General features: G+C 35.9%; 1 protein-coding gene across 4 annotated transcripts in view; it reads left to right on the top strand.

Annotated features, from left to right (window-relative positions):
• KLHL28 (kelch like family member 28) overlaps positions 1 to 17,808 on the top strand; it is a 35,582-nt gene extending 17,774 nt beyond the window's left edge. For all 4 annotated transcript variants that reach the window (XM_043556063.1, XM_043556064.1, XM_043556062.1 and 1 more), the window contains exons 2-5: positions 86 to 984; positions 9,391 to 9,834; positions 11,762 to 11,970; positions 13,240 to 17,808. In XM_043556063.1, the coding sequence (XP_043411998.1) occupies positions 86 to 984; positions 9,391 to 9,834; positions 11,762 to 11,970; positions 13,240 to 13,403 (1,716 nt within the window). In that variant the 3' untranslated portion in view covers positions 13,404 to 17,808. The remainder of the gene's footprint in view (positions 1 to 85; positions 985 to 9,390; positions 9,835 to 11,761; positions 11,971 to 13,239) is intronic.
• The last annotated feature ends 7,809 nt before the right edge of the window (positions 17,809 to 25,617 follow it).

The raw sequence follows: 25,617 nt of genomic DNA, 5'->3' as shown, positions 1-25,617 counted from the left end.
TAATTTTATACTATTTGAAAAAGGAATCAATCATATTAGCAAGATCATTTTGAAATGACTGTTCATGCTTTTTGTTTTTCCATAGATGGACCACACATCCCCGACCTACATGCTTGCTAACTTAACCCACTTACATTCTGAACAACTTCTGCAGGGCTTGAATCTTCTTCGTCAACATCACGAACTCTGTGACATCGTTCTTCGAGTAGGTGATGTTAAAATCCATGCTCACAAAGTGGTACTTGCCAGCATCAGCCCATATTTCAAAGCTATGTTCACTGGAAACCTTTCTGAAAAAGAGAACAGTGAGGTTGAGTTTCAGTGCATTGATGAAACTGCTCTCCAGGCCATTGTGGAGTATGCCTATACCGGGACTGTTTTTATTTCACAGGACACAGTTGAATCTCTCCTTCCAGCAGCAAACCTACTCCAGATAAAGCTTGTCCTAAAAGAATGTTGTGCATTTCTTGAAAGCCAGCTTGATCCTGGTAATTGTATTGGAATTTCTCGTTTTGCAGAGACATATGGTTGTCATGACCTTTATTTGGCAGCTACTAAATACATATGCCAGAATTTTGAAGCCGTTTGCCAGACTGAAGAGTTTTTTGAACTTACACATGCTGATTTGGATGAAATTGTTTCCAATGACTGTTTGAACGTAGCTACTGAAGAGACTGTTTTTTACGCACTTGAGTCTTGGATCAAGTATGACGTACAAGAACGTCAGAAATACTTAGCACAGCTACTTAACAGTGTGAGATTACCATTGCTGAGTGTTAAGTTTCTTACTAGACTATATGAAGCAAATCATCTTATTCGTGATGATCGCACTTGTAAACATCTTTTGAATGAAGCCCTAAAGTACCACTTTATGCCTGAACATAGACTTTCTCATCAGACAGTCCTGATGACACGACCTCGCTGTGCTCCCAAAGTACTTTGTGCAGTAGGAGGAAAATCTGGACTATTTGCCTGTTTGGACAGGTAAATAGAAAGCTTTCTTAAATGATTGATACTAAAAGATTTTATGCTCTCTAAGTATGCTAATGTTCTATATTTTTTAAAAGTTTGATTTTACTATTTGCTTTCTTTGCTTCTTTTTATTTCTTCCATTCTTCCTAAAACACTTTCCTGATTGTTTCAATCACATTGTCATCCATTCTCTTCAACACTCCCAGTTATTAACAACCTCCCCTCAAGCCCTCTCTGCACAAACTTTATCCATTTTGGTTACTTTTCTACCATTTTATGTCTTTTTTTTTTCTTTTAATTTGTGAAACTTTTTACGTTATTATTTGACCAGGTCAGCAGGGATTTATTATTGGTAACTATAACAGAAGATGCTGAAGAGGAGAGCTAGGAATTTTTGATGAGGGCAGACTGGGGACTATAGTGGGTTTGAATGAATACCATTAATTAGAAGAACCACCAAAGAAGTAAGAAAAAGTAGGATACCAATACAAATCATAGGCTTCCATATTTATTTTCTTCGGTGTGAATATTTTTTAATGACAGAAGTAAAGAGTGTTTTCTTTTCTAATAACTTACAGTAGGAGTTGTCAGACTTTTTTTTTTTTATAAAGAGCCAAATAGTAAATATTTTAGACTTTGCAGCCATATGGTGTCTGTCGTAACTACTCAGCTCTGCCATTGTAGTAAATGCAGCCATAGACAGTGCGTAAACAAATGAGGTGACTGAGTTTCCAACAAAACTTTATTTACAAAAGTCCCTCCTGGGCTGATGGTGTCTGTCATAACTACTCAGCTCTGCCATCGTAGTGAGTGCAGCCATAGACAGTGCATAAACAAATGAGGTGACTGGGTTTCCAACAAACATTTATTTACAAAAGTCCTCTGATTTGGAGCATTATACAAGTAACCTTTATATATTGAAAATATAGCAGGATGTTACCTTTGCATTACCCTTGAATGGGAATGCTTCATGAAAACTTTCGTGTTTGATAATATGGATTTCTTTCTGGCCATTTTCAGAAATTTGGTAGATTGCTTTTTTTCCTGTCCAGTGATAGGAAACTTGATCTTTTAGCGGTGTCAACTGATACATCTGTATCTTTTAAAAAGTCTTACTGTGCATTTTAATTGTCTAAAATTAAGTTAATTGCATAGTCTAAAGCTAGTATCATAGAGATTGGGCTGTAGGTAGAACATTAGTTATAGTGACTATAAAAATTATTTACTCTTATTGTTAAAGGCATTAATTATTGGCATAAAGTAAACCATATTAGTTAAATGTCATGAAAGAAAATTCCAAGTGTGAATTTACCTGGTAAAAATTCTTGACCAGTTGCCTCTTGGTCTCTCAAATATTAAAAATAATAGACATAAGGGTGCAGCTGGTTAAGCTTCCGACTCTTGGTTTCGACTCAGGTCATGATCTCACGGCTCATGAGTTTGAGCATGGAGCCTGCTTGGGATTCTTTCTCTCTCCCTCTCTCTCTCTGCCCTTTCGCCACTCAGTCTCTCTCTATGTCTCTCTCTCTTTCTCCCCCTCTCCTTTTCTCTCTCTCTCTCAAAATAAACTTAAAAAATAGACATAACTTTTTGAAGAGTTATAAGAACTGTTGATGTGTTTAGACCCAGTAATCTTTCATCATACAATCTGTCAAAAAAAATTTTTAATGTCATTTGCCCTAAGCTAGTATTATTGCAGTATAATTTATAACTATGGAAACAGTGGAATCAATCTAAGTAATTATTCAATATATTTCTGCAAAAATAGTGTAGACACAGTGCATCAGATACACTATGCTGGGTAATGGATCTTTAACAGATTTATAATTTAGTTAAGGAGACAAATATTTATTTATTTGACAAATATTTAAATAGGTAATTGTAATATGTAGTGTTAATGCAGTGTTTAAAATAATCCCATGGAAATGTTAAGGAAAGGCATTTATCCCACTTGGAGGATTTAGGGAAGATATTGTGGAGAAGTTAACGTCCAAGTTGTGTTGAAGTTGCTAAGCAAGACCCAAGCAAAAGACAGCAGGGGCATCACAGGAAGTACACAAAGACACAGTGCAATGGAATGACAGTATAGGGTGTGCAGAAAACTGAAAGCTGTTTGGAGGGAGCCCTTGGGTGACTCAGTTGAGTGTCTTATTCTTGATTTTGGCTCAGGTCATGGTCCCAGGGTTTTGGGATTGAGCCCCACATCAAGCTCCACACTGAGCATAGAGCCTGCTTGGGATTCTCTCTCTCTCTCTCTCTCTCTCTCTCTCTCTCTCTCTCTCTCTCCCCCCCCCCCCCCCTCTTCCCTGCTCTCTCCCTCTCTCTCTTTCAAATAAAAATAAATAATTAATTAAAATATTAAAAAAAAAAAAAAAAAAGCTGTTTGGTATTCCAGAATATAAAGTTTGAAGATCAGGGGTACTTGACTGGCTCAGTTAGTGGAACATGCAACTGTTGACTTTGGGGTTGTAAGTCTGAGCCCCATGTTGGATGTAGAGATTACTTAAAAATAAAATCTTAAAAAAAAAAAAACATTAAAAATAAAATAAAGTTCAAAGGTCTAACCAGCAAGTGATAGACAGTGGTCAGTATGGACCAAGTAAAGAATGTATTATGTGCCATGATGAAGAGATTTTTCTTAAGTGGGTCAAAAAACTAAGAAGGGTAGTGCAGTGATCAGATTCATATATTAGATCATTTTGACTGCATTATGAAGAAAGATTGAGAGGCCAGGATTAGTATCTGAGTGATTAGGAAAGAGGTTATTATAAAAGTGTAGGCAAGAGATTATGAGGTCCTCAATTAGGGTAGAAGTAGCAAAGTTAGAGAAGGGGGCATTAATTAAAAAATGTTTTAAGAGAGCAGACTGACAAGATTTAGTTGAATGGATATGAGGGGATGGCCAAGATGAGTTTCGTTTCTTGGTTAGATATTAGATAAATATATACCAAGAGAGAGAATATAGGAAGAGGAGCCATTTTAGAGGGGAAACTAATAGGCACTGAGATCGGAGTGCCTATTAAATATCCAAGTGAAAGATGTCCCACTAGCTGGACATGATTGTAAAGCTCAACAAAGAGATCAGAACTGGAAATGGTAAGTTATTGGCATGTAGTAACACTTAGAGGTATAAATTAAAACCATGAAGTCTTCTGGACTAGCTTAAATGTTCCTTCTTTCTGCCCATTAAAAACATAGAGAAAGGAAAAAAGATTGGCTCATAAATGAACCTCTGGGGAACACTAATCAAGATGAGGGCAACAGGAACAGTCTTAGAGGTCAGAGAATCAAGAGAGAATAGTCATTGTGTTTTTTTTTTTTTTTAATAAGATAAAAACAGGGAGACAAACCATAAGAAACTCTTAAATACAGAAAACAAAGTAGGGGTTGCTGAAGGCGAAGTCGGTGGGGGGATGGGGTGGTTGGGTGATGGACATTAGGAGGGTACATTTTGGGATGAGCACTAGGTGTCCTATTTAAGGGATGATTCACTGGGTTCTACTCCTGAGGCCAAGAATACACTGTATGTTGACTAACTTGAATTTAAAAAAAAATAAAGTCAGCCTTAACAGCCTTAAAAAAAAATTAAAAATGAGGGAAAAAAAAGAGAGGATAGTATCATGAAATCCAAGCAATTTAAATGTATCAAGAAGGAAGAAATGTGACTAAAAATGTAAAATGCTAAAGGAAGTTCCAGAAAGATAAAGATAGAAAAGTGGCTCTTAGACTTGACTATATGGGGAACATTTGTGACTTTTGGTGGATTGATTTCAGCATAATTGTAGAAATGCTACATTATAGCAGATTGAGCTGTGTATAAAAAATAAGGGAATAAACTGTGAAGACTTAACAATCTTGGCTGAGTTGAGAGAGGTAAGGCAAGCACAATGATAGAGTCAGGAGAAGTTTTTGTTTATTTTGTTCTGGAAGAGAGAGACGTGAGTATGTTTCTGTCAGATGCCAGTAAAGAGGGGTAAGGTAAAGGTACAGGACAGAGGAATGGTCGCTGATGGAGCAAGAGTTTAAAGGAAATAGGAAGGGGTTGGTACCAAAAGCAAAGGTAGGTTTTAAGTATAAGAAAGAGAAATTCCTTTATGTTCCAAGACCAGAAATGAGGATAAGTTTGCTGGAGTGGGGAGGGGTGGGAGAAGGAGAAGGGGTTTAAGATAGATACTATCTAGTAGCCTGTTTTTCCCTTTAACTAGTAAAGGAAGGAGGTCTGCAAAAGAGGGAAGTGGAGACTAGGTAGGTAGCTTAAGGAAGTTCTCAGGAAGCTCTGAGAACAGTGTTGTTTCTATTTACACAGGGTGTCATAAGGATGGCAGTACATTAAAAGTGTTTTTGACTAATTATGCAAATACATTAAATGTTAAATGGACTTTAGCCAAACCACTCATGACATCACTCACCTCAGTGCTCTAAGTTACAGGTCAAATTCCAACAAAGAAGCTCTCATTACAACTAATGATTCATTTGTCCTCAAAGATTATAAGAACTAATGCCTTTATATCTTGTATCTCTGTTTACCTAGAAAAATCATCTCTGAAAATCCATCATCAAAGCTGAACTCTTATTATCATTGAGAGGTTTTTTCTTACACCAGTTCTCCAACACTAACTGTGGGTCCAGTAATTCCATTCTGACACTATCCAGAGTCAGCCCAGACCCCACTGCTTAAAGGCATAGTTTCAGAAGACTGTTCCCACTTAAGATGCTAGCCACAAAAGGGGATGCCCAGGCTACCCACAATTCTGTAGGGAGGACTGAAAATTCAGGGGTTCCCACAACACCCCCCTCGAGTTTGATAATTTGTTAGAATGACTCAGAGAACTCCAGAAAGTACTTACTTACTATTTCCAGCTTATTACAAAGGATACAACTGAGGAACAACCAAATGGAAGAGAGACATTGAGCAAGGTGTGGTGAAGAGAAGAACAGCACTTCCATGCCCTCTTTGGGCATGCCACCACCTTTTCCACCACCCCCACCCCCTCCCCCTTTCCCCCCAGCATTTCAATGTACTCATCAGCCTGGAAGCTCTCTAAAACCCATTGTTTAGGGAATGTAATAGAGATTTTGTTATAAGGGTATGATTGATTAAATCATTGGCCATTGGTGATTGAGCTCAACCTCCAGACTGTTAATTACATGGTTGGTACCTCTGGCTACCGCTCCCATGCTGAAGCTATCTAGGTGGCCACTTGTAGTCACCTCAGTAGCATAAACTCAAGTGTGGTTGAAAGGGGCTCATTATAAAAAACAAAAGATATTCTTATCACTCAGGAAATTAAGTTTAGGAGCTCTCTTCTAGGAACCTGGCACATAACCCAAATAGAATTTTTATTGCACCGTTATTGTAGGTTCTGTATATCATCTAATTTAACTTTATTGCCCAGCCCTCTTTTTTTTGACTCCTCAGAGCTGTCTGCCATGTCCTATAGAATTTATATTCAATCATAAGAAAAATCTTTATTTTTAACTTCTTACTCTGAAATATGACTGATGCTTACGGATACTGTTTTTGCCAGAGCCCTCTCAAAACCATTTTGTTTTCCCATACCTCATGGATCGCAGGTCCTAAAGGTTGAGTAAGTGTTTTCTTTGTTCCTCATATCCAATTTTTTTTCATTTCCCTTCTCTCAAAAATCTCAACTCATTCCAAGTGTTTGCCATTGGGTGATATCATTCGATATCCCTTCTTATTGTCAACATCTGCTGTCCCTTTAGTAACTACATTTAGTAAAGATTTTTATAGCTGGCTTACATTCTTGTTGATTTCATCATCCCCGTAGTATGATCCACAGTTATTCAACAACTTTGCCTCTCTCCTTGATCTCACTTCTAACAGTCTTTTCTGCCTTACCTTGGGCACCTATTCTCATGATCATACTTTCAACTTTGTCATTACCAGTGACTTCAAACTTTCAAAATCTTGGTTTCACACATTCCAGTCTCTGACTAGCCAGCTTATTTATTTCTTGCCAGCTTATTTCTTGCCAGCTTATTTATTTCAGTACATCTACTGCAATTACTTTTTGTCACCTCAAGACTTTTAATCCTTTGGCCCTATAATCAGAAAACTTTATTGCTCACCAATCACTAAGTGTCCTCAACTTCACTCCTTACCCAGCTTAGATTCCAGGAACATCACTGTCATCATCCCTTTGAATACACTCATGGCTCCCTTGCCCTTCTTTCCTTCCATCATACTCATCTAGTTAAAATTAGTTCTCTACTTATGCCCTGGCTGCACCTGAGCAGTGAAGCACACATAATACCCATCTTAAATTGTGTCACTTGGGGCCCTTAGCACTCTCAGCAACCCCTTTACCTTCCCTAACCAGTTTACTCTTTGACTCCCTTTGAGAACTGTTTTATACCTTCTCTTCTCTGCATGAAAACATCCAAACCCCCCAACCCTCACCTTCCAACTCTCAGCTGATGACTTCATCTCTTACTCTACTGAGAAGATAGAAGCAATCAGAAGAGAACTACCTCATTTTCTGATCTCCAGATCCACCAAGTTACTTCTAAGACCATTCCCTCCATTTCTCTACTTACTAGCTTCCATTCCTCTCCTCTACACAAGGACTCTGCTCTTGCATGTATCCCATCTCTCTCTTACATCGCCTTCTCCCGTTGTACTGCATCATTGCCATCAGCATGCAGACATGCTTTGGTTTAAGTTCCCAGATTAAATCAATCTTCCCTGAATTCCATGGTCTTTCTCTGCTCGTCCTTGTAACTGCTTCGTGTCTGTTTTACTCTTTATAGTAAAATCCTTAGAAAAGTTGTTGATATCCACTGTTTTCACTTCACCTCCCATTCTCTCTTGAACCACTCCAGTCAAGACTTGTCCACACCACCCCACTGAAACTTCTCTCATTAAGGTCAAATAATTCCCTGATGTATCATTCTCATTGGAACAAGTTCATATTTTTAAAACAAGCAATATAACAAAACTGTATATAGGCATTCAATGACTGTTGAATGAATGAATGTTCTTTGGTCATACTGAATAGAAAACGTATTTTTATGCCATTGCACTATTGCGTTTGGAGGCATTGAAATGAAATGTGTATACTTGCAAGAGGCCATATATAATAAGCACGCAGGATATAAAGAATAAAAACCCAAGTACCTATCAGCCAGCTTAAGAAATAACTGTTAACAATACCTTTAAATTCCCTTGTGTCCCTCCTGTCCCTCCTTGGTACATCTCCTTTCTTCCCCTAGAAATAACTAACCACTATTTTGAATTTTCTGTATATTATTTCCTTGCCTTGCATTGTAATTTTCATCACATATTTATGTGCCCCAATATAGCATTAGGTTTTACATGTTTTTATCTAAATGCAGCATATATATTCTTCAGAGATGTGTTTTCTCACTAAATAGTAAATTTATGAAATTCACCTGTGAGATTGCATGAAGCAGTAGTTCACTTAGTTTCATTGGTGTATGGTATTACAGTATATGGATATAATATATTTTCTTTCTAAAATGAACATGTTAAATATAAAAATTAGGTAAAGTGTTACATACATACAGAAAAGTGCACAGATCCCTAGCAAACAGCTCACTGAGCTATCACAAAGTGAATGTCACAAACCAGTTCAAGAAAGAATATGACCGACACCAGAAACCACCCTGGAGTTTGCCCTCCCTAAAGGTAACCACTATCCTCATTTCTAATCCAGAAATTAGAAATGTTTTTGAACTTGTTATAAATGAAACTATACAGAATGTATCCTTTTGAATTGGACTTCTTTCCCGTGACATTATATGTGTAAGATTCATTCCTGTTACACATACCTATAATTTATTTTCATTGTTGTATTCTCTGATATGTCACAATCTATCTGTTTTATGGTTGATGAACATTTGAATTGTTTCCATTTGTTGACTGTTACGCTGCTATGAACGTCATATATATACATGTGTGTATTTCTCTTGGGTATATATATCTAGGAGTGGAGTTATTCAGTCATAGGGTGGATATACCACATCTTAATTATCCATTCTCCTTTTGATGGATGATTGTGCTGTGCTGCTGTAAACATTTCTGTACATATGTCCTGGTGCAAAACTGGCTATAACAGGCATTCAGTAGCGTAGATCCATATGAATGAAATTGCTGAGTCAGAGCATTTGTGTATCTTCAATTTTACCCGGTAATGTCAAATTGTTTTCCAGCATAGTTTAACCTGTTTACACGCTAACCAACAGAGTATGCATTTCTTGCTCACATTCTTGCCAACAGTTACTATTATCTGACTTTAAATTTTGGCCAGTCTGGAAAGTGTGTCATGGTTTGTTGTTTTAATTTGCACGTCCCTGATTATTAAAGAGTTTAAACATTTTTGTTTTTGAGCCATTTTGATTTTTAAAATTTAATTTTTTCTGCTTATTCTTTAGTGTGGAGATGTACTTTCCTCAGAATGACTCTTGGATTGGTTTGGCACCCCTAAACATTCCTCGCTATGAATTTGGAATATGTGTTTTAGACCAAAAAGTGTATGTTATAGGTGGTATTGAAACTAATGTGCGTCCTGGCATCACTATCAGAAAACATGAAAATTCAGTAGAATGCTGGAATCCTGATACAAATACCTGGACTTCTCTCGAGAGAATGAATGAGAGCCGAAGTACCCTTGGAGTAGTAGTACTTGCAGGAGAACTTTATGCATTAGGTGGTTATGATGGACAATCTTACTTACAATCTGTAGAGAAGTATATTCCTAAATTAAGAAAATGGCAACATGTGGCACCAATGACTACAACAAGAAGTTGTTTTGCTGCAGCTGTGTTGGATGGAATGATATATGCCATTGGTGGGTATGGTCCTGCCCACATGAACAGGTATTTAACCTAATGAAGTTGTATATGCTTGTAGATTTTTTTTTAAGTATCGTTAATAATGATTCATACACAACTTGTATATATGAATGAACTTCCTTTTTTAATTTTCAAAGTAATATTGTTAGGCATTTGGGAAACTTAATCTGCTCCACTAGTATAATTGTAATTGTTTTACATGATGATTTAATATAGACCTAAGAAATCCCTCTTATAAGAATTTACATTCATTCATTTAATATAATTCGGCTAGATTTTAAAATTCAGAAATCTGAAAATAAGATGAAGTTGGACAACTTTAGATTTTGAGTGCTGAATATATATAAATATGCATGTGTGTGTATAAATGGTCTGTTATTGCATTGCTTAACAGAATAAAAAGTGAAAAATGTAATTTCTATATGCTTATATATTATAGTGCATCATAAACATATATAAAGCTTTATTTAATTATTCCTTTTTGGATTCTTACTCTATAATCATGTGTGTATCATTATGTACCTGAGTTCTGCTGGAGTCCGAATTTGCAATTTCTGTATTTTGTAGTATTCTCTGAATAAAGGAGAAAAATATACAAGAAAAATAAAAGCATAAAGTGACTGCTTATATGGAAAATTAATCATAATTCTGAACTGTTGTTGAAAATTGATGTTCTAGAGATTTTATCTCTGATAGTCACTAGAGTGGTGTATGTTTTATTGATTGTGAGCATTTGATGAAAGAGTATGTTGTGGTTTGTTAACTGCGTAAGTAGGGGCACAACAGCATTTCATCTATAAATTTTTATTTCTTTGTAAGCTAAAGTATTCTTCCATTTTATTTGCGCCTTTATTTGAAGGAAAAGTCTTTGGGGCACAGACATGCATTTTAATCTTTGAAAATGTGCTGGCAGAAATTTATAAGATAAATGGTTGAGTATTCTATTGGGAGGTAATGATCTTCAAGTTTAAGTTGTTAAGTTTATCAACTCTTCTTGTCCAGTAATTGTCCTCTAATGGCTTTTATTCTGGTGTTCTTTCAGAAATATTTATAGTTTAGTCTATATTCTAGTCAGTCTACAATCTGGTCTCTGTTCTGAACTCCAGAATTAGGCTACCGACTCTCAAATGCTTCAGGCTTTCTTGAGAAGTTAGGTTAGGACCAGAAGGAGCTCAACAAACCTGCCTTTGTGCCCTTCAGGGCAAATCACAGATTTAGAGGCCTTCTGGGATTTTCTCGGAAGCTTGTTTTGGACATTCTGATTTGGATATCCATAATGCAGCTTGGAAATGCCAAGTGTTATCTGGAATGCAGACTTTACTTAAATCCCTGAATTCTCCTAAATCACTCTGAGGTTACTGCAATGTTTACTTTACAGTAAACCATGAATTCTATAAGACAAAAAATTCCTCTCCTTTCCTTTTTTTTTCATCTTCCCTTTTCCTTAGCTCTTTGAAAGATCCTTAGTGTCCTTAGAAAACATCTATAATTTGGGATGTTCAGAGTCTTTTCAGAACATACATACGCATTTGACTTTATTCTTACATGAATCCTTTGAGGTTAGATTATCCCCATTTTTGCAGGTGAGAGGAAATGGCTTATCCAGGATTACACATACCCAGAGTGTTAGAGCTTCAGTTCATTTAACCCTAAGTAGACAGCATTAGTACTTGAACCAAGGTTTTCTAACTCCAGAAGCTCCATGTCCTTAATACATCTTGCTGCTTGTATGATATAAGGGAATAACGTACTGTTATTTTTGCTCTCAGTTCACAAGGTAAGCTTTTATCCCTGCAATTTTATCAGCAAAAAGTAAACATTTAGGAAAACTATTCTTGTTTTATTTGAGTTTTTGCACTTTTAAAACTATGGTAGGTTTTAATTTTGTTTTGGTAGGAAGAGTGGCACAAAGAATATGTGAATTAATTCTTTCTTTTGTGAATATTTGCAGTGTGGAGCGTTATGATCCAAGTAAGGACTCCTGGGAGATGGTTGCATCTATGGCAGATAAAAGGATTCACTTTGGTGTGGGTGTCATGCTAGGCTTTATTTTTGTGGTGGGTGGACATAATGGTGTCTCACATTTGTCAAGCATTGAAAGATATGACCCTCATCAAAATCAATGGACTGTGTGTAGACCAATGAAAGAACCCAGAACAGGTAATAATAACTAATATCTAAACATATAGGGTAATATTTCTTATATAAGTGATGTTCTTAGAATAATAATAGGTCCTTGGAATAGTAAGAGTATTACTTGTCCAGCCAAAAAAAAACTTCTGTGCTCGACTCGAGAGACAAATAATTCAACAAAATTAAATAGAGTTCTTTAACTGTGATTTTAATATGCCATTGTGCATATTACCATTTCTTATAGTTGGGAGAACACATTTTTAGAAATGGTGGGAATAGAATGTATCTTACAGAAACTCCTCTGTCCATACAACAAATGTCATCTTTTTAAAAATGTTTATTTAATATTTATTTTGAGAGAGAGTGAGCACAAGCGAGTGGGGCAGGGGCAGAGAGAGAAGGAGAGACAGAATCCCAAGTAGGCCTCTCACTGTCAGCGCAGAGCCTCATGGAGGGCTCAATCTCATGAACTGTGAGATCATGTCCTGAGCCAAAATCAAGAATCAGACGCTTAACCAACTAGCCATCCAGGCCCCACAAGTGTCATCTTTTTATGTTACACACACACACCCAGAATCTTTGCATTGTTTTGTTTTTGGGTTTTTTTTTTTATTGTACATCAGTCTACATGTTTGCTTTCAAATGTTTTCACCTACTGAAGGAGTTTGAAGATCTAGAAAAGGTTGGATTTCAGTTCCCAGAGAAAACAAAAACAGCTTTGAGGAAAAGAAGGAAATTATCTTTGAACCCAAACTCAAATCATATTATTTTAAGGAGAAAGTTTTAAGTTGCTGATGGAAATGCTTCCTTGCATAAGAGGGAAAGCCATAAAGTAATGAGAATGTGAGAAAACATTAGGTAGCCATGTTCTGTTTAGAACTGTGTAAAACAGTGTATACGGTAGAATTTTTAAAGTCTAAGTTATATAGTTCAATACATGTTTCAAGTATTTGAAGACATTTAAAAACCTGATAAAGATGAATGCTTTGTTGAAAAATACATGCATATAAATTGACAAAGCATATGGGAAGACATATAATATACTCTTCATATTTTTCTGTGGTAGAGGAGAGGGAGAATAGGATTAGGGAGGAGAAGTGAAGGAAGACTTGAACTCTTGCTTTCATGTTAAGGGATTTTTTTCCAGTAAGTACATATGGCTATATTGTTTGTATAATTAATAATAGATTATTAGAATGTATTTTAAGAAAACATTAAAATACAAATTTATTTTTAGTGAGAAGTCTGCTTCATGGTTAACATGTTTTTTTCCCTCTTTTTACTCACCTTTCCTAGGAGTTGGTGCTGCAGTAATTGATAACTACCTTTATGTAGTCGGCGGTCACTCAGGGTCTTCCTATCTGAATACTGTGCAGAAATATGACCCTATTTCAGATACGTGGCTGGATTCAGCTGGCATGATATACTGTCGCTGCAACTTTGGATTAACTGCACTTTGACAAGTGTGGATTTGTGGAAATAGTGTGGTAATGAACCTTGTGCCGCATGAAAGGATGCCCAATTTTCTGAAATCCAAAAGCTACATTACTTTCTTATTAACTTGAAATGGCATGAAGACTCAAAGTTCTCTTGGGTACTCTGAACTGATAAAGTAGCTTTGGTTGCTCTTGATTACATAGTGAATCAATAATTTAAAAAAAAAAAAAAAAAGAACTTGCCAATTTAATTGTGCACTTTTTCCCTCCTAATACTGGGATAGAGTCGTTTTATGTTCATAAGTGTACATGTGGAGAAAATCTTGCTGCTTAAAAAAAAATTTAGCTCTCCCTCTTACTTAATATATGCACCATGATTTCCTAGGATGAGAGATGCTTCAGTGTTGGAGTGTACTGAATGACTAGACAGAGCGCTGATACTGTCTATTGGATATTAATTCATATGCTTCACATTTTAAATAAAGGGCTGCTTTTTTGAGGGGGGTACTGTTAAGGGTTGTAAATTATATACCATAGTGAGTCATCTGGATACTCTTCCTACTAAATGGCTTTAGGAATGGGGATATAAGAAGCTTGTAGAACAAATGCTTTTACTATCATGATATTTGGGGGCTCATTTTAAGAAGGCAGATATTTGCTCTTTATGCCTTCTTTCTATGGGCAGGTTAAGGCTGGATTAATTTAGCTACCCACCTGTGCTATACTAAGCATGGATAGAAAGAGTTAAGCATATCAGTTTCAGTTTTTTTGTTATTTCCGTAGTACAGCAGGCTTCCCAGTGTTGATGTAAATATTTGACAAATGTTCAGTACATTCTAAGTACATACTGATTTTTTTTCATATATCCTTATAATCATTTTAGTTTTTTAAGACCTTTGGTTGCTTTTTCAAAGTGTTCAGATATAAAAATGGTGCTAACTGTAGGATATATAACAAGGCTATAATGTTCTTTTGAATGTTCAGTATGAGATGTGCATGATAGTATGTTTTGATAGTATTTTTTAATTTTTTTTTTTTTTTTTTACTGGCTTGGTTCATTTGTGCTTATTAAAAGTGTTAGCAGTTATGCTAATGTTAACATCCAAGAGTCATCTAAATGGCTTGTTATACTTCTCATGGTTCCTGAATAGTGATTTAAAGAAAGATGCATTTTTTAATCTTCTTTCTCCTTGTGCTAGATACTATATGTCCTTCTTAAAAACAAATATGTGCATTAAATATGAAGCACTAGGCAGTTATGCATTACTTTGTACACTTATTAGGTAATTGAATATTTTACAAAGTTACTGAGGAAAACTGGAACTCGATGTTTACTTGAGTAATGGTTCTAAATTTGGTTCTACTTTGACTAAAGAAACAAGCAAGACTGTTTGCTATAGCCAGTGATAGTTTATTTAAAATTAATGGTTAGCTCATTTTGTTTTAGCATGTTTTAGTAAATACCTGTCAGTCTTGAACCTATTACTTTGCATTTTATTAGGATGTCGGTACTTGCATTTTTGGTACTGTGGTTGTGTTGTTTTCTTTTCCTTGATTTTTTTTTTAACCTGCCTGCTATCTCTTTATAGTCTCTGCAAAACCAGTGTACATTTGTTTTCTAAGAAAAAATTCATACTGCATTCTTAAGTGCCATAATATTCCAAACTATTGTTAAGAAGCCATTTGTAATTATAAAACATAGGTTCATTCATTAGCAAATATGTTATTTTTTGGAAACTATTGCCTGGCAATTTGCTGTTTTTCTTGTTCTTCCATAAACTGCCAGTGTAGATTTAAATACATAGTGCAAAACTACATAAAATCACCTTTAATCATGTAAGTAGTATGCTTTATGAATATTTGCACAGATTATAAAACCTTGCAAGTGATTTTTTTAGTCTCTTACAATTAAGAACTCAACAGAAGTTACTAATAAAATTGACAGGCTGAGTATTTTCTATGTTGCTTGTTTGAATAACATAATGATATATAGCAATAACTTTTTAATTGATTTGAATAAATCTATTGAATAGAAACAAGGTGCACTATTGTGATTGGCCTAGACTTTATTTAAGGAAAAGCAATTTAAAATAGATTTCATTACTTACTTAATTTTAAATTCTCAACTCAATCTTTTTTCTGTTTATATTATTAAATGCATTCTATTATACTATTTTAATCTTCTATCCCCAGAAGATAAGGGAATTTGAAAGACAATAGAAATTTATTTTAATTGTAAACAGATCTGTACTATACATGTTAACAATGTTTTACTCATGTGTTATCCCCACTATCAAATTGTTATTAAACATAGAATCACTTGGTAAATTAGACCAAAGGCATATATTGATCATTGTTTTGGAAAACTCAAAACTTTATCTTGCTAAAGACTAAATGTGAAACATCTTGGGCAATAGTAGAAACTGTATACCAGAGAAAAAATTATAAAAACCTGTAAAAAGAAAGAAAACAACCCCAAACTTTTGAAATAACTAATTTTGGGTTTACCAAACCTACGGTACTATCCATAACAACCAGAGGTATTGTAACCTGACAACTGATAACTTTACAGTAGACCTTCTCGTATGGATTTCTGAGAAGTTTCATCATGAATACTTTGCTGACAGATTGTGAATTTAAAGTCACATGTTTTTCATGTCAAAACTCATCAAAGTGTTTGCTTATAAATGATATTAGACATAATTTTATATACTCAGGCAATGGGAAGAAAGCTGTTTAAGATTGCCCAGAAATATTTTGGAAAAAAAAAGGTGACAATGGAAATAGAAATTATCTAATCACCTGGAAGATAATTGCCTTCCATAATTATGACGACTTAATCTTGTAGGAATGTTTGGGTATTTAATCTTTGTTAAATATAGTAATAGAACTTCAGTGATTTTTAATGTAGCCCAAAGGATGTTTCCATAGGTTACTGCTAATAATGTTTTAAATATGAATGAATATCAAACTATAGAAAGTGATGTCAAATGGTAGGAAAATGGCATTAGGTTTTGAAAAATTATTTTGCTAGCTTGACAAATTATGGAGGGTCTACTATTTGCACGTGGTATTGTGCCAGATTCTGTCAGGGCTAGAAATATTATAAATAATAGATACAGTCTTTTCACTCAACGAGTGAAGTGTGGTGAGGGAGACCTGTACCCAAATAACTATTATGGTAAAGTATGAATCTAATTCCTTATAACCAATATCACTAGAAGTGATTAGACACCCAGTTTATGTATAAACATTTGTGTCCTTTAGTGTCCAATTAGGTTTTATTGACATGTAAAGAATTATAGAAAACCTAATGTTTATAGAACTCTAAACTTCCTGGAATTGGATAATATATTTTCTATTAGAAAAACAAAATTGTAGAAACTGCAAAAAAATTATTTACTATATTACAAGGCTCTGGCTAACATTGAAGAAGTATATGTACCTATAATGCTGTGTTTGTTTTCAGTTTTGGTGTTGGATTTCTGGTATTGTCACCTAAGTGCTCATTTTCAGGAAAATCAGATTCTACAATAAATATACTGCTTAAAAGTTCAATAAACTTGTGATAACCTCTATAACCTCTGTAGTCTGAAAATAAAGAAATTAGAAGATGTCACATGTCAAGTTAACATCCAGTTCTACTTCTTAATCTTTTTTTTTTCTTTCCTTTGTAAAACAGCACTTTAATTAGACCTGGTTTAATTAGATACATTTATTCTGTGGCTGGATACATATTGGATTTTCACTTACAGTATATTAATTCAGTGTTGATACGCATTTGAAAAGAGTAAAAAATACATTGTTTCAAATACTATAGGTTTACAAGTTTTCTTACTGGTGTGAATATGGAGTCAATAAAAATCCAGTTTACATCTCTGTAGAGAGAAAAATTGTTATCCATATGTCTTTTATATTATACATATTTAACTAGAGATAATTTATTATTAATTTTGTCAACTTATCATGTGTAAGTCCCGTTTATTTTAAAATAATAAGCAAAAAGTTCCAAGTTTGCCTTAAAATACAAGTGAAATTAAAGAACTGGATGATAATGCCTCTATTTTTGCCTTATGAATTGTGCTGTATCATAAACCAGAGATGGTTTTGATTTTAACAGGATTCTGAAATTTTGTAGATGTAGAGTACTAATATTTGTACTCTCTTGCAAAGAATGTGATGTAGTTGTGGATTATGTTAATGTTTAAATGTTTTTGTAAATGTATCTTACCTCTGAATATGTATCTTTTTAGCATCAGGGTTTTATTTTTGTTTACATGGTAAAGTGGCATTTAACTTGTTGAAAGCTGTATTCTTTTGTCTTTTATTTTAAAAGTTCTTTGTGTGTACTGTTGTGGTGATGCTCTGTAATGACTATGGTTAAATTTCATTTAATGTGAAATGTTTAAAATAAATTTGAGAAACATGACTTCATATGCGTCAAATGTTTTGAACTGACCCAAGCTGACTTGTCGTTCTCAACTTTTAGATGCTTGTTGGTAGGCAGGTAGTGGCCACAAAAGTTGAGGTGGGTATGGGATAGCTAATCTTTTACATCCTCATTACGAGATTATAATGGAAACGTGTGTCATGCTAAATTCTGCCACATGTTCAGACACTTATTAAAGAAACATTCTTTAGTAAAGCCAGCACAAGAGTTCAGTCTGTAAGTTCCATGCAGTCCCAGCTTTCTCTCCTTTTAGATTCCTTAACTTGCCTTGTAAGGGGTTTACTTGAGGCAGTCAAGGCAACATTGCAGAGGATTCTGTTACGTTTATGGCCAGCATCAGGTAACCAGCAGTCCTCCTACGGGGAAGGCTCTGTAAACAAGGGATTAAGCCCCAGGTGCCATCTTTAAGGAATATGTAAACTATAGGCCTGAATGGATTCAGATAACCTGTCCATGCAAGGATTGGAAATATCTCATATATTTAGGCAATCCATATATCTTGAAACTATTAACTTCACCAATAGGAACAACTTTTTGATTTCATGTTATTCTGTGAACCACTATTCCCCAACAATGTCCCTGACATTTAATACACTAATGAGCAAAACATTGGATGTTGGTCAAATTATGAATAACCAAAGTGTTTGTAGCTGCCTTGAATATAGGTTTCCTGGTTAAAATATCAGCTAACCATCCGTGAACTGCATTCTTAACAGGGCAACTCCTAGAGTTTAAGTAGAAACTTAACACATATACTGAGGTATTTATTATAGATGACAAAATATGCAAATAAGCACTTTAGGAGTACCTATTAAAATACTGAAATTAAGATTTCTTGACTGAATTGGATGCATATGAAGTTTGGTTTGTGATGTCTAAGACATGCACCGATAGCTTTCGTATTACCCAGAAGTCATTGCAAAATCTGTCAGCAGACAGTAATTAAAAGCTTAGTATGTGTAGGACATGATAGCACAAAGGAGTAAAGCCATATTCTTCAATCTACTTGAGGAATTAAAAATACACCTAATTTTTCCCCCCAGAGAGAGAAAATAGAAGACAGTGATATCCTGGCAAAGCTCAAGCTGTACCTCTTGTGTTCTTTCATAAAATTACTGGATGGTTCTCTTAGTTGGGGCCAAAGCAGTAATGGGAGTAGAAGTTTCAACTTTAATTTGGAAGACTGTGATGAGTGGATTGTACGATAGGCTCATAACGGGATGCAAAAAGCTATTACAATGAAGAGTCCAAACTCTTTAGGCATAAAAGGAAGTTCTGTGATAAGATAGAATACTTTGTGAGTTTTAATGTGTTTTCCAGGCTTCCTTTTTTTCATTTTTAATACTAATGGAACCTCCATATACCCATCACCCAGTTTCAAAAATTAACCTTTTAGTAATTAATTTTGCTAATCTTCATCTATTCACCCTGTTTTGGTTTTTTTCTGGAATATTTTTTTTTATTTTTTTTTCAACATTTATTTATTTTTGGGACAGAGAGAGAGCATGAACGGGCGAGGGGCAGAGAGAGAGGGAGACACAGAATCGGAAACAGGCTCCAGGCTCTGAGCCATCAGCCCAGAGCCCGACGCGGGGCTCGAACTCACAGACCGCGAGATCGTGACCTGGCTGAAGTCGGACGCTCAACCGACTGCGCCACCCAGGCGCCCTTTTATGGAATATTTTTAAAGAGAATCCCAGACATGCAATATGACTGATAAAGAACTGAGACTGCATCTCTAAATGATAGTGGACACTTAAAATTTTCATTCTCTAAGCAATTACATTGATAATAATCTCACTTAAAAATTTAATACTGCTGTAATACTTAGTACACAATCTATATTCAGATTTCCCTGATCTGATTTTTTTGTTGTTGTCGGTTGAGGCAGGATCTAAAGGTTTGTACTTTGCATTTGACTGTTAGCTCTTGAGTCCCTTTCAACCTCTACCAGTCACTGTGCCACTCTCCCTTTTCATGCCATATACTTGTGAACAAATGAGATCATTTGTCTAGTAGCTTGTCCCACATTCTAGATTTGGCTAATTGCTTTTTGTGGTATTGTTTAGCTATTGTCTTAGTCTTCAAATTTCTCATAGTTGACCATAGAGTCTTGATTAAATTCAGGTCCTTTTTTTCTTCTTCCCCATTCCATACCTTCCTTCCTCCCTTCTCCCTTCCTCCCACCCTTCCTCCCTTCTTTCCCTTCTTTTTTTTTTTTTTTTTTTTTTTTGGTAAGTGTAGTTGATGCGTATTCTTCCTATTACATTGCATCTGAGGTACATTATGTCTGGTTATCCCACTATTAGTGATGCTAACGTTAATCATGGCTTTCATTTAGGCCTTGTCAACCTGACCCCTCCATTATCAAGTTCCCCATCAAATTCTTCACTTGATTGTTTTTTGCAGCTATTAACAACTAACAACTACTGCCAGATCCATTATTTTTTATTTTTATTTTTTTTTACATTTATTTTTGATAGAGACAGAGCCAAGTGGGGGAGGGGTAGAGAGAGAAGGAGACACAGAATCTGAAGCAGGCTCCAGGCTATGAGCTGTCAGCACAGAGCCTGATGCAGGGCTCGAACTCACAAACCGCAAGATCATGACCTGACATGAAGTTGGATGCCAAACCGACTGAGCCACCCAGGTGCCCCTGCCAGATCCATTATTATGTTAAGTTGCAAAACAGTGATTCTCTGTCATTTTTTTTCCTGCATTTATTAGTTGGAATCCTATAAAGGAAAACACTTCCTTATCACGTATTTGGTTACCCTGAGATAAGGCCTATAAGGAAAGGTTGGGGGAAATATTTGATTCATTCCCTTTTCAATCTTTAATGAATTGATGTCCTAGAAACCTCTAAAGGTGATCAAGTATCATGAACTTACCATGTTTTATATATTCATTTCAATATGTGTGTTTCAATTAATAGGCCTTAGTCCAGTGGATACCTCCATTAAGTTCCACTGAAAATCTTGCTTTTAAAAAATTTTATTAAAATTATTTTGACATGATTTTAAACGATGTCAAACTTATAGAGAAGTTGTAAGAATAATAGAACCCTGAAATACCTTTTCCAAAGTTCACCAGTTTTTTTACCATTTTGCCACACTTGTTTTATCACCTTTCTCTTATTGTTTCGAACGATTCAAAAGTAGACACCACACATTATGTTCTTTTATCCCTTAATACTTCAGCATGTATGTCCTAGGAATAAGGATATTCCTTCTCTTATGTAACCACAGTTCAGGTATCAAATTGAAACATCATTGTGGTTTGGCTCTTCCACATTTTCTTCCTCAGATCTAGAACCAGCCATTTCGTCAAGGGTCCCTGGCACTTTTTTGCTGGGAAGTGGTATTTTAGATCCCAGTGTTGTGCTGGTGGTACTTTCTGCTACTCAGTTGTTGTTTATAGGCTATTCAATAGGTAGAGTCAGGAAATGCTTCCTTTTTTTATTTCAAAAGAGAGAAAAGGGATTTTATTTAAATTCTTGGATTTTAATGTTTTTCTTAGCCTGAAAATCTTGGTTTCTGTCAACATTAGCATAATTACCTATTTGATTTATCTTAAACACACTTAACAACAGTTTTAAAATAACAGTGATGGCATAAATAGGGCCAGCGAATGCAGTTAAGAGTCCCTGTGATTCTCTTTTGACCTTAGGATATATTTCACAAGGGTAAACGTTAAAAGCACTGCTTTTAGGAGTGCCTGGCCAGCTCAGTTGGTAGACCATGTGACTCTTGATTTCGGGGTTGGGAGTTTAAGCCCCATGTGGGCCTGGAGCTTACTTAAAAAACATTTTTAACGTTTTTTAACTTTATTTATTTCAAGAGAGGGAAGGAGAGCGTGAGGAGGGAGGCAGGGAGAAAGGAAAGAATCCCAAGTGGGCTTTGTGCTCTTAGAGCAGGACCTGAAGTGGGGCTTAAACTCATGAACTTAGAGATCATGACCAGAGCTGAAATCAAGAGTCAGCTTAACCAACTCAGCCACCCAGGTGCTCCTAAAAGCAATGTTTTTAGAGTTAAATAAAATATTTTTATTTGAGTAAAGCATGATTGATTGGTATACAGGTAAGTTACTCAAATTCAGGTTTTAATATTTAGGTATATATATTTGGATGTAATTTTATTTTCTAATTACATAAAATATTTATTTGATCCTGAAGTTGAAACTATATGAGATGATGCATTCCCAGAAGTTTTGTCTGCATTTCCATATTTTCCACCCTGTTCATTTTTATTCCTCTATAGGTAATCATTTTTATTAGATGTTGGTTTCATTGAAAAATAAATATACCCCTTTCCCTATTTCCTTACAAAAAAGATAGTATATTTTCAACATTTTTTTTTTTTTACTTAATATATTCTGGAGATTCCATATCAATGTATGGAGATAATTCCTAATCTTTTTTTTACAATTGCTTAGTACCTTACTGTGTGGATATACTACAGAACTTTGAAGTAGTCTCCTGCTGATGGTCATTGGGTTGTTGCCAGACTTTTGCACTTTTAAATAATGTCACAATGAAAAATGTCCTTGTGCATTTGTCATTGTGTGTTTTGGGGCATAGATTTTTAGAAGTGGAATTGCTGAGCCAAAGCATAGATGAATGATATATAATTTTGCCTGCTTTAGTTACTTCAGGCTGTTACAACAAAATGCTGTAGGCTGGGTGGCTTATAAATAACAGAACTTTATTTCTGACAGTTCTGGAGGTTAGAAGTCCAAGATCAGGGTGCCAGCATGGTGGGTTCTGGTCAGACCCTCTTCAGGGTTGCAATCTGCCCACTTCTCATTGTATCTTCACATGGCGGAGAGTAGAGAGGAATCAAGCTCTCTCATGACTTTTGTTAAGGACACTAATCCTGTTCATGAGGGCTCCATCTTCGGGACTTCATCTAATCATAATCACCTCCCAAAGGCCCCAATTTATAATACCATTACAAGGAAGAGATAGGGGTTCAGTATATGAGCGCTAGGGAGACAGAAACATTCAGTCCATAAACTTCTCAATTCTTCTAAGAGGTTGCATTTTGCATTCCCATCAACAATAGACAAGAGTATCTCATATGCTGTTTTATTAATTTACCTACCAATGGTCTTATTGGCCTCAGGTTCTTTTCGGCTCAAATTATGTATAACATTAAAATATAATGAAAGAAAGGAAGCTTCTTATTTTTCAAGTATATGAAAATCTTTAAATCCCTTACTAAGTATGGCAAGATCTACATAGGGATAGACCAATCACTTTTGTCATCCCAATCAGGAAGAAAGTCTTTTAAAGGATATTCTTGTGTGTCCCCTAAGGAGGGTTAATAGTTTGAGAGTAACATGCTGCCTACTGTGCTAATGAGGCCAGTTAAGAGTTGGAAGTTTATATAGGCAGGGGTGTTAGAATCTAAGAGAGTAGGTGGTTCCCAATGAATAGAGGACTATGTCTCAAAAACTTTTAGAGCCAATGGCAGATAAACTATTTTGGACAGTACCTGGTGGATAAATGGTTTTGAGCAGAAATAAGATGTGATATTTCATAGGTATTATTTAGTATCGAGGGAAATTTAAACTATTTACTTTCCTCCAACATTTGTACTTTTCCTTTGTTTTTGCATTTCAAACTAATTCGTGAATTTAACATTCTTTTACTCTTTTAATAGTATAATTTTTTTCCATGAGCTTAATTGCCACAGAAATACCAGCAATTATTTTCAGCAACAAACTTGAGATATTCATACAGATGTTAGTTCATTTTCTGCAGTAGCACTACGTACCTACTAATTTCATTTCTTAATAAAATATAGAAAGAGGAATCAACAATAATGGTAGATAATACTTTCATGGTGCTTACTCTCTGCCAGGCACTAAGTTCTAATCATAATCATTAAATCCTCTCACAACCTTGTGAGATATATTCTATTATTATCTCCATCTTACAGTAGGGAAACTCGGGAACAGAGGGGTTAAATAACAGGCCCGATGCCACACAACCAGAATCCAAGTATGAACCCAGGCAATCTGCTTCAGAGTCTAGGTGTTTAACAGGTATACTCTTACCTCTCTCTCCTTGACAGCATGAAAAATTAGTAATTGAGAACTGATAATAATAGGGATGATCCAAGGCACCTGGGTGGTTCAGTTGGTTAAGTGTCCAACTTTGGCTCAGGTTATGATCTCATGGTTTGTGTGTTTAAGCCCTACATTGGGCTCTGTGCTGACAGTGTGGAGCCTGCTTGGGATTCTCTCTCTTTCCCTCTCTCTACCCCTTCTCCACTCACACATTTTCTCTTTCAAAAATAAATAAACTTAAAAAAAAAAAATAGAGATGGTCCAGTGGTAATGTGATCATATGAGATTCACCCGAAAGCCTACAATTCCATGAACTTTCTCTCGGGTGAAAAATGTCAATTCTGAATCAGGTCTTCTGGCATTTCTATAAGCTCTTTAGGGACAGGTGTTCCTAATCCTTTCCAAAAAAAGAGGTGAAGAAAGTGGAGGGGAGTGTGGAAACTACAGGAGTTGAGGAAGTAGATGACGAAACCTGGAGTCAATTTGCAAATATTATTTGAGCTGGGGTATTGTTGGCAGAGTATAGCCAGCCTCATCAAAGATGTTATCCCCAAGCTGTGAATGTGTACAGTGCCAGGGGGCCTGGGTGGCTCAGTTGGTTAAGTGACCGACTTCGGCTCGGGTCACGATCTCATGGTTTGTGGGTTAGAGCCCCACATCAAGCTCTGTGCTGAGAGCTCAGAGCCTGGAGCCTGCTTCAGATTCTGTGTCTCTGCTTCTGTCTCCCTCCCCCTCCCTCTCCCCCCCTCTCGCCCCAGTCTCTCTCTGGCTCTCTCTCTCTTAAAAATAAACATTAAAAAAGTTATTTTAAATGAATGTGTACAGTGTCACAGAAAAAAAGGAAAACTGGATTTCCTTCACCCAAATTGTAAAGGAGGTTAATACTTTAAGGCCAAAAATTTCAGGTATGGTTCTTTCTCTCGGTTTCTCACGTTCCATACTGAGGAGCTTCTGCCCCTCGTGTTGATGTAGAAAAACTGCAGGAGTTGGGAATGACCCCCCCCCCCCTCCTGTCCCTCCATAAGTCCAGTTGACAGCTGATTCCCCAGGTATTGAAAGAAGACCAGTCCCAATGGTTCTCTCAGTTTCCTCAAGTCTCTTCCCTTCTACCAGAAGTAGAAAATATTTGACATTATTAATCCCATGGAATACTTTAGCTACAATAAATTCCTTTTTAAACTTGATGATGTTTGAAATTTGTTTTCTCTTTAATTTTAGGATTTATAGCTTTCTAATGGAGATTAAAGGTGGTTAGGCTTTGAAGGTAGAGGCAGAGATAATGAGACCTCACAATTACCCTTGGAAGCACAAGTTAGGCAATCTTTAGTCTTTTTCCTCTACAAACCTCCTCCAGGGATGCTAGGCAGGCAACTGTGGAAGGCCCGTTTCAAAGACCTCACAGCAGATATCATGTAGAGCTACCCTTCCTCTGTACTCTCTCTGTAAGCCTGAGGTACTGCCCCTGCCATAGCACTTCCTTCTATACAGTCATCATTGATTCACTCATCCTTCCCTTTTTCTAGACATGTACTTGCCTCCAGGGCATAAATAGTACCCAATTCAACTAGCAAATAGTAGATAGTATGTATGTATTATATAAATGCTGCAAAGAATGTCTGTTATTAACTTGTTCTAGCTTGTAGCCCCTAAATCAACCTTAGCCTGCTCGGGTAAAAACTTCTCTAGCCAGCCAGTTATGCTCTCCAAACCTTAACC

This window comes from Prionailurus bengalensis, chromosome B3, assembly GCF_016509475.1.
Source record: "Prionailurus bengalensis isolate Pbe53 chromosome B3, Fcat_Pben_1.1_paternal_pri, whole genome shotgun sequence".
Taxonomy (NCBI): domain Eukaryota; kingdom Metazoa; phylum Chordata; class Mammalia; order Carnivora; family Felidae; genus Prionailurus; species Prionailurus bengalensis.
This window is presented reverse-complemented; position numbering and strand designations above follow the sequence as displayed.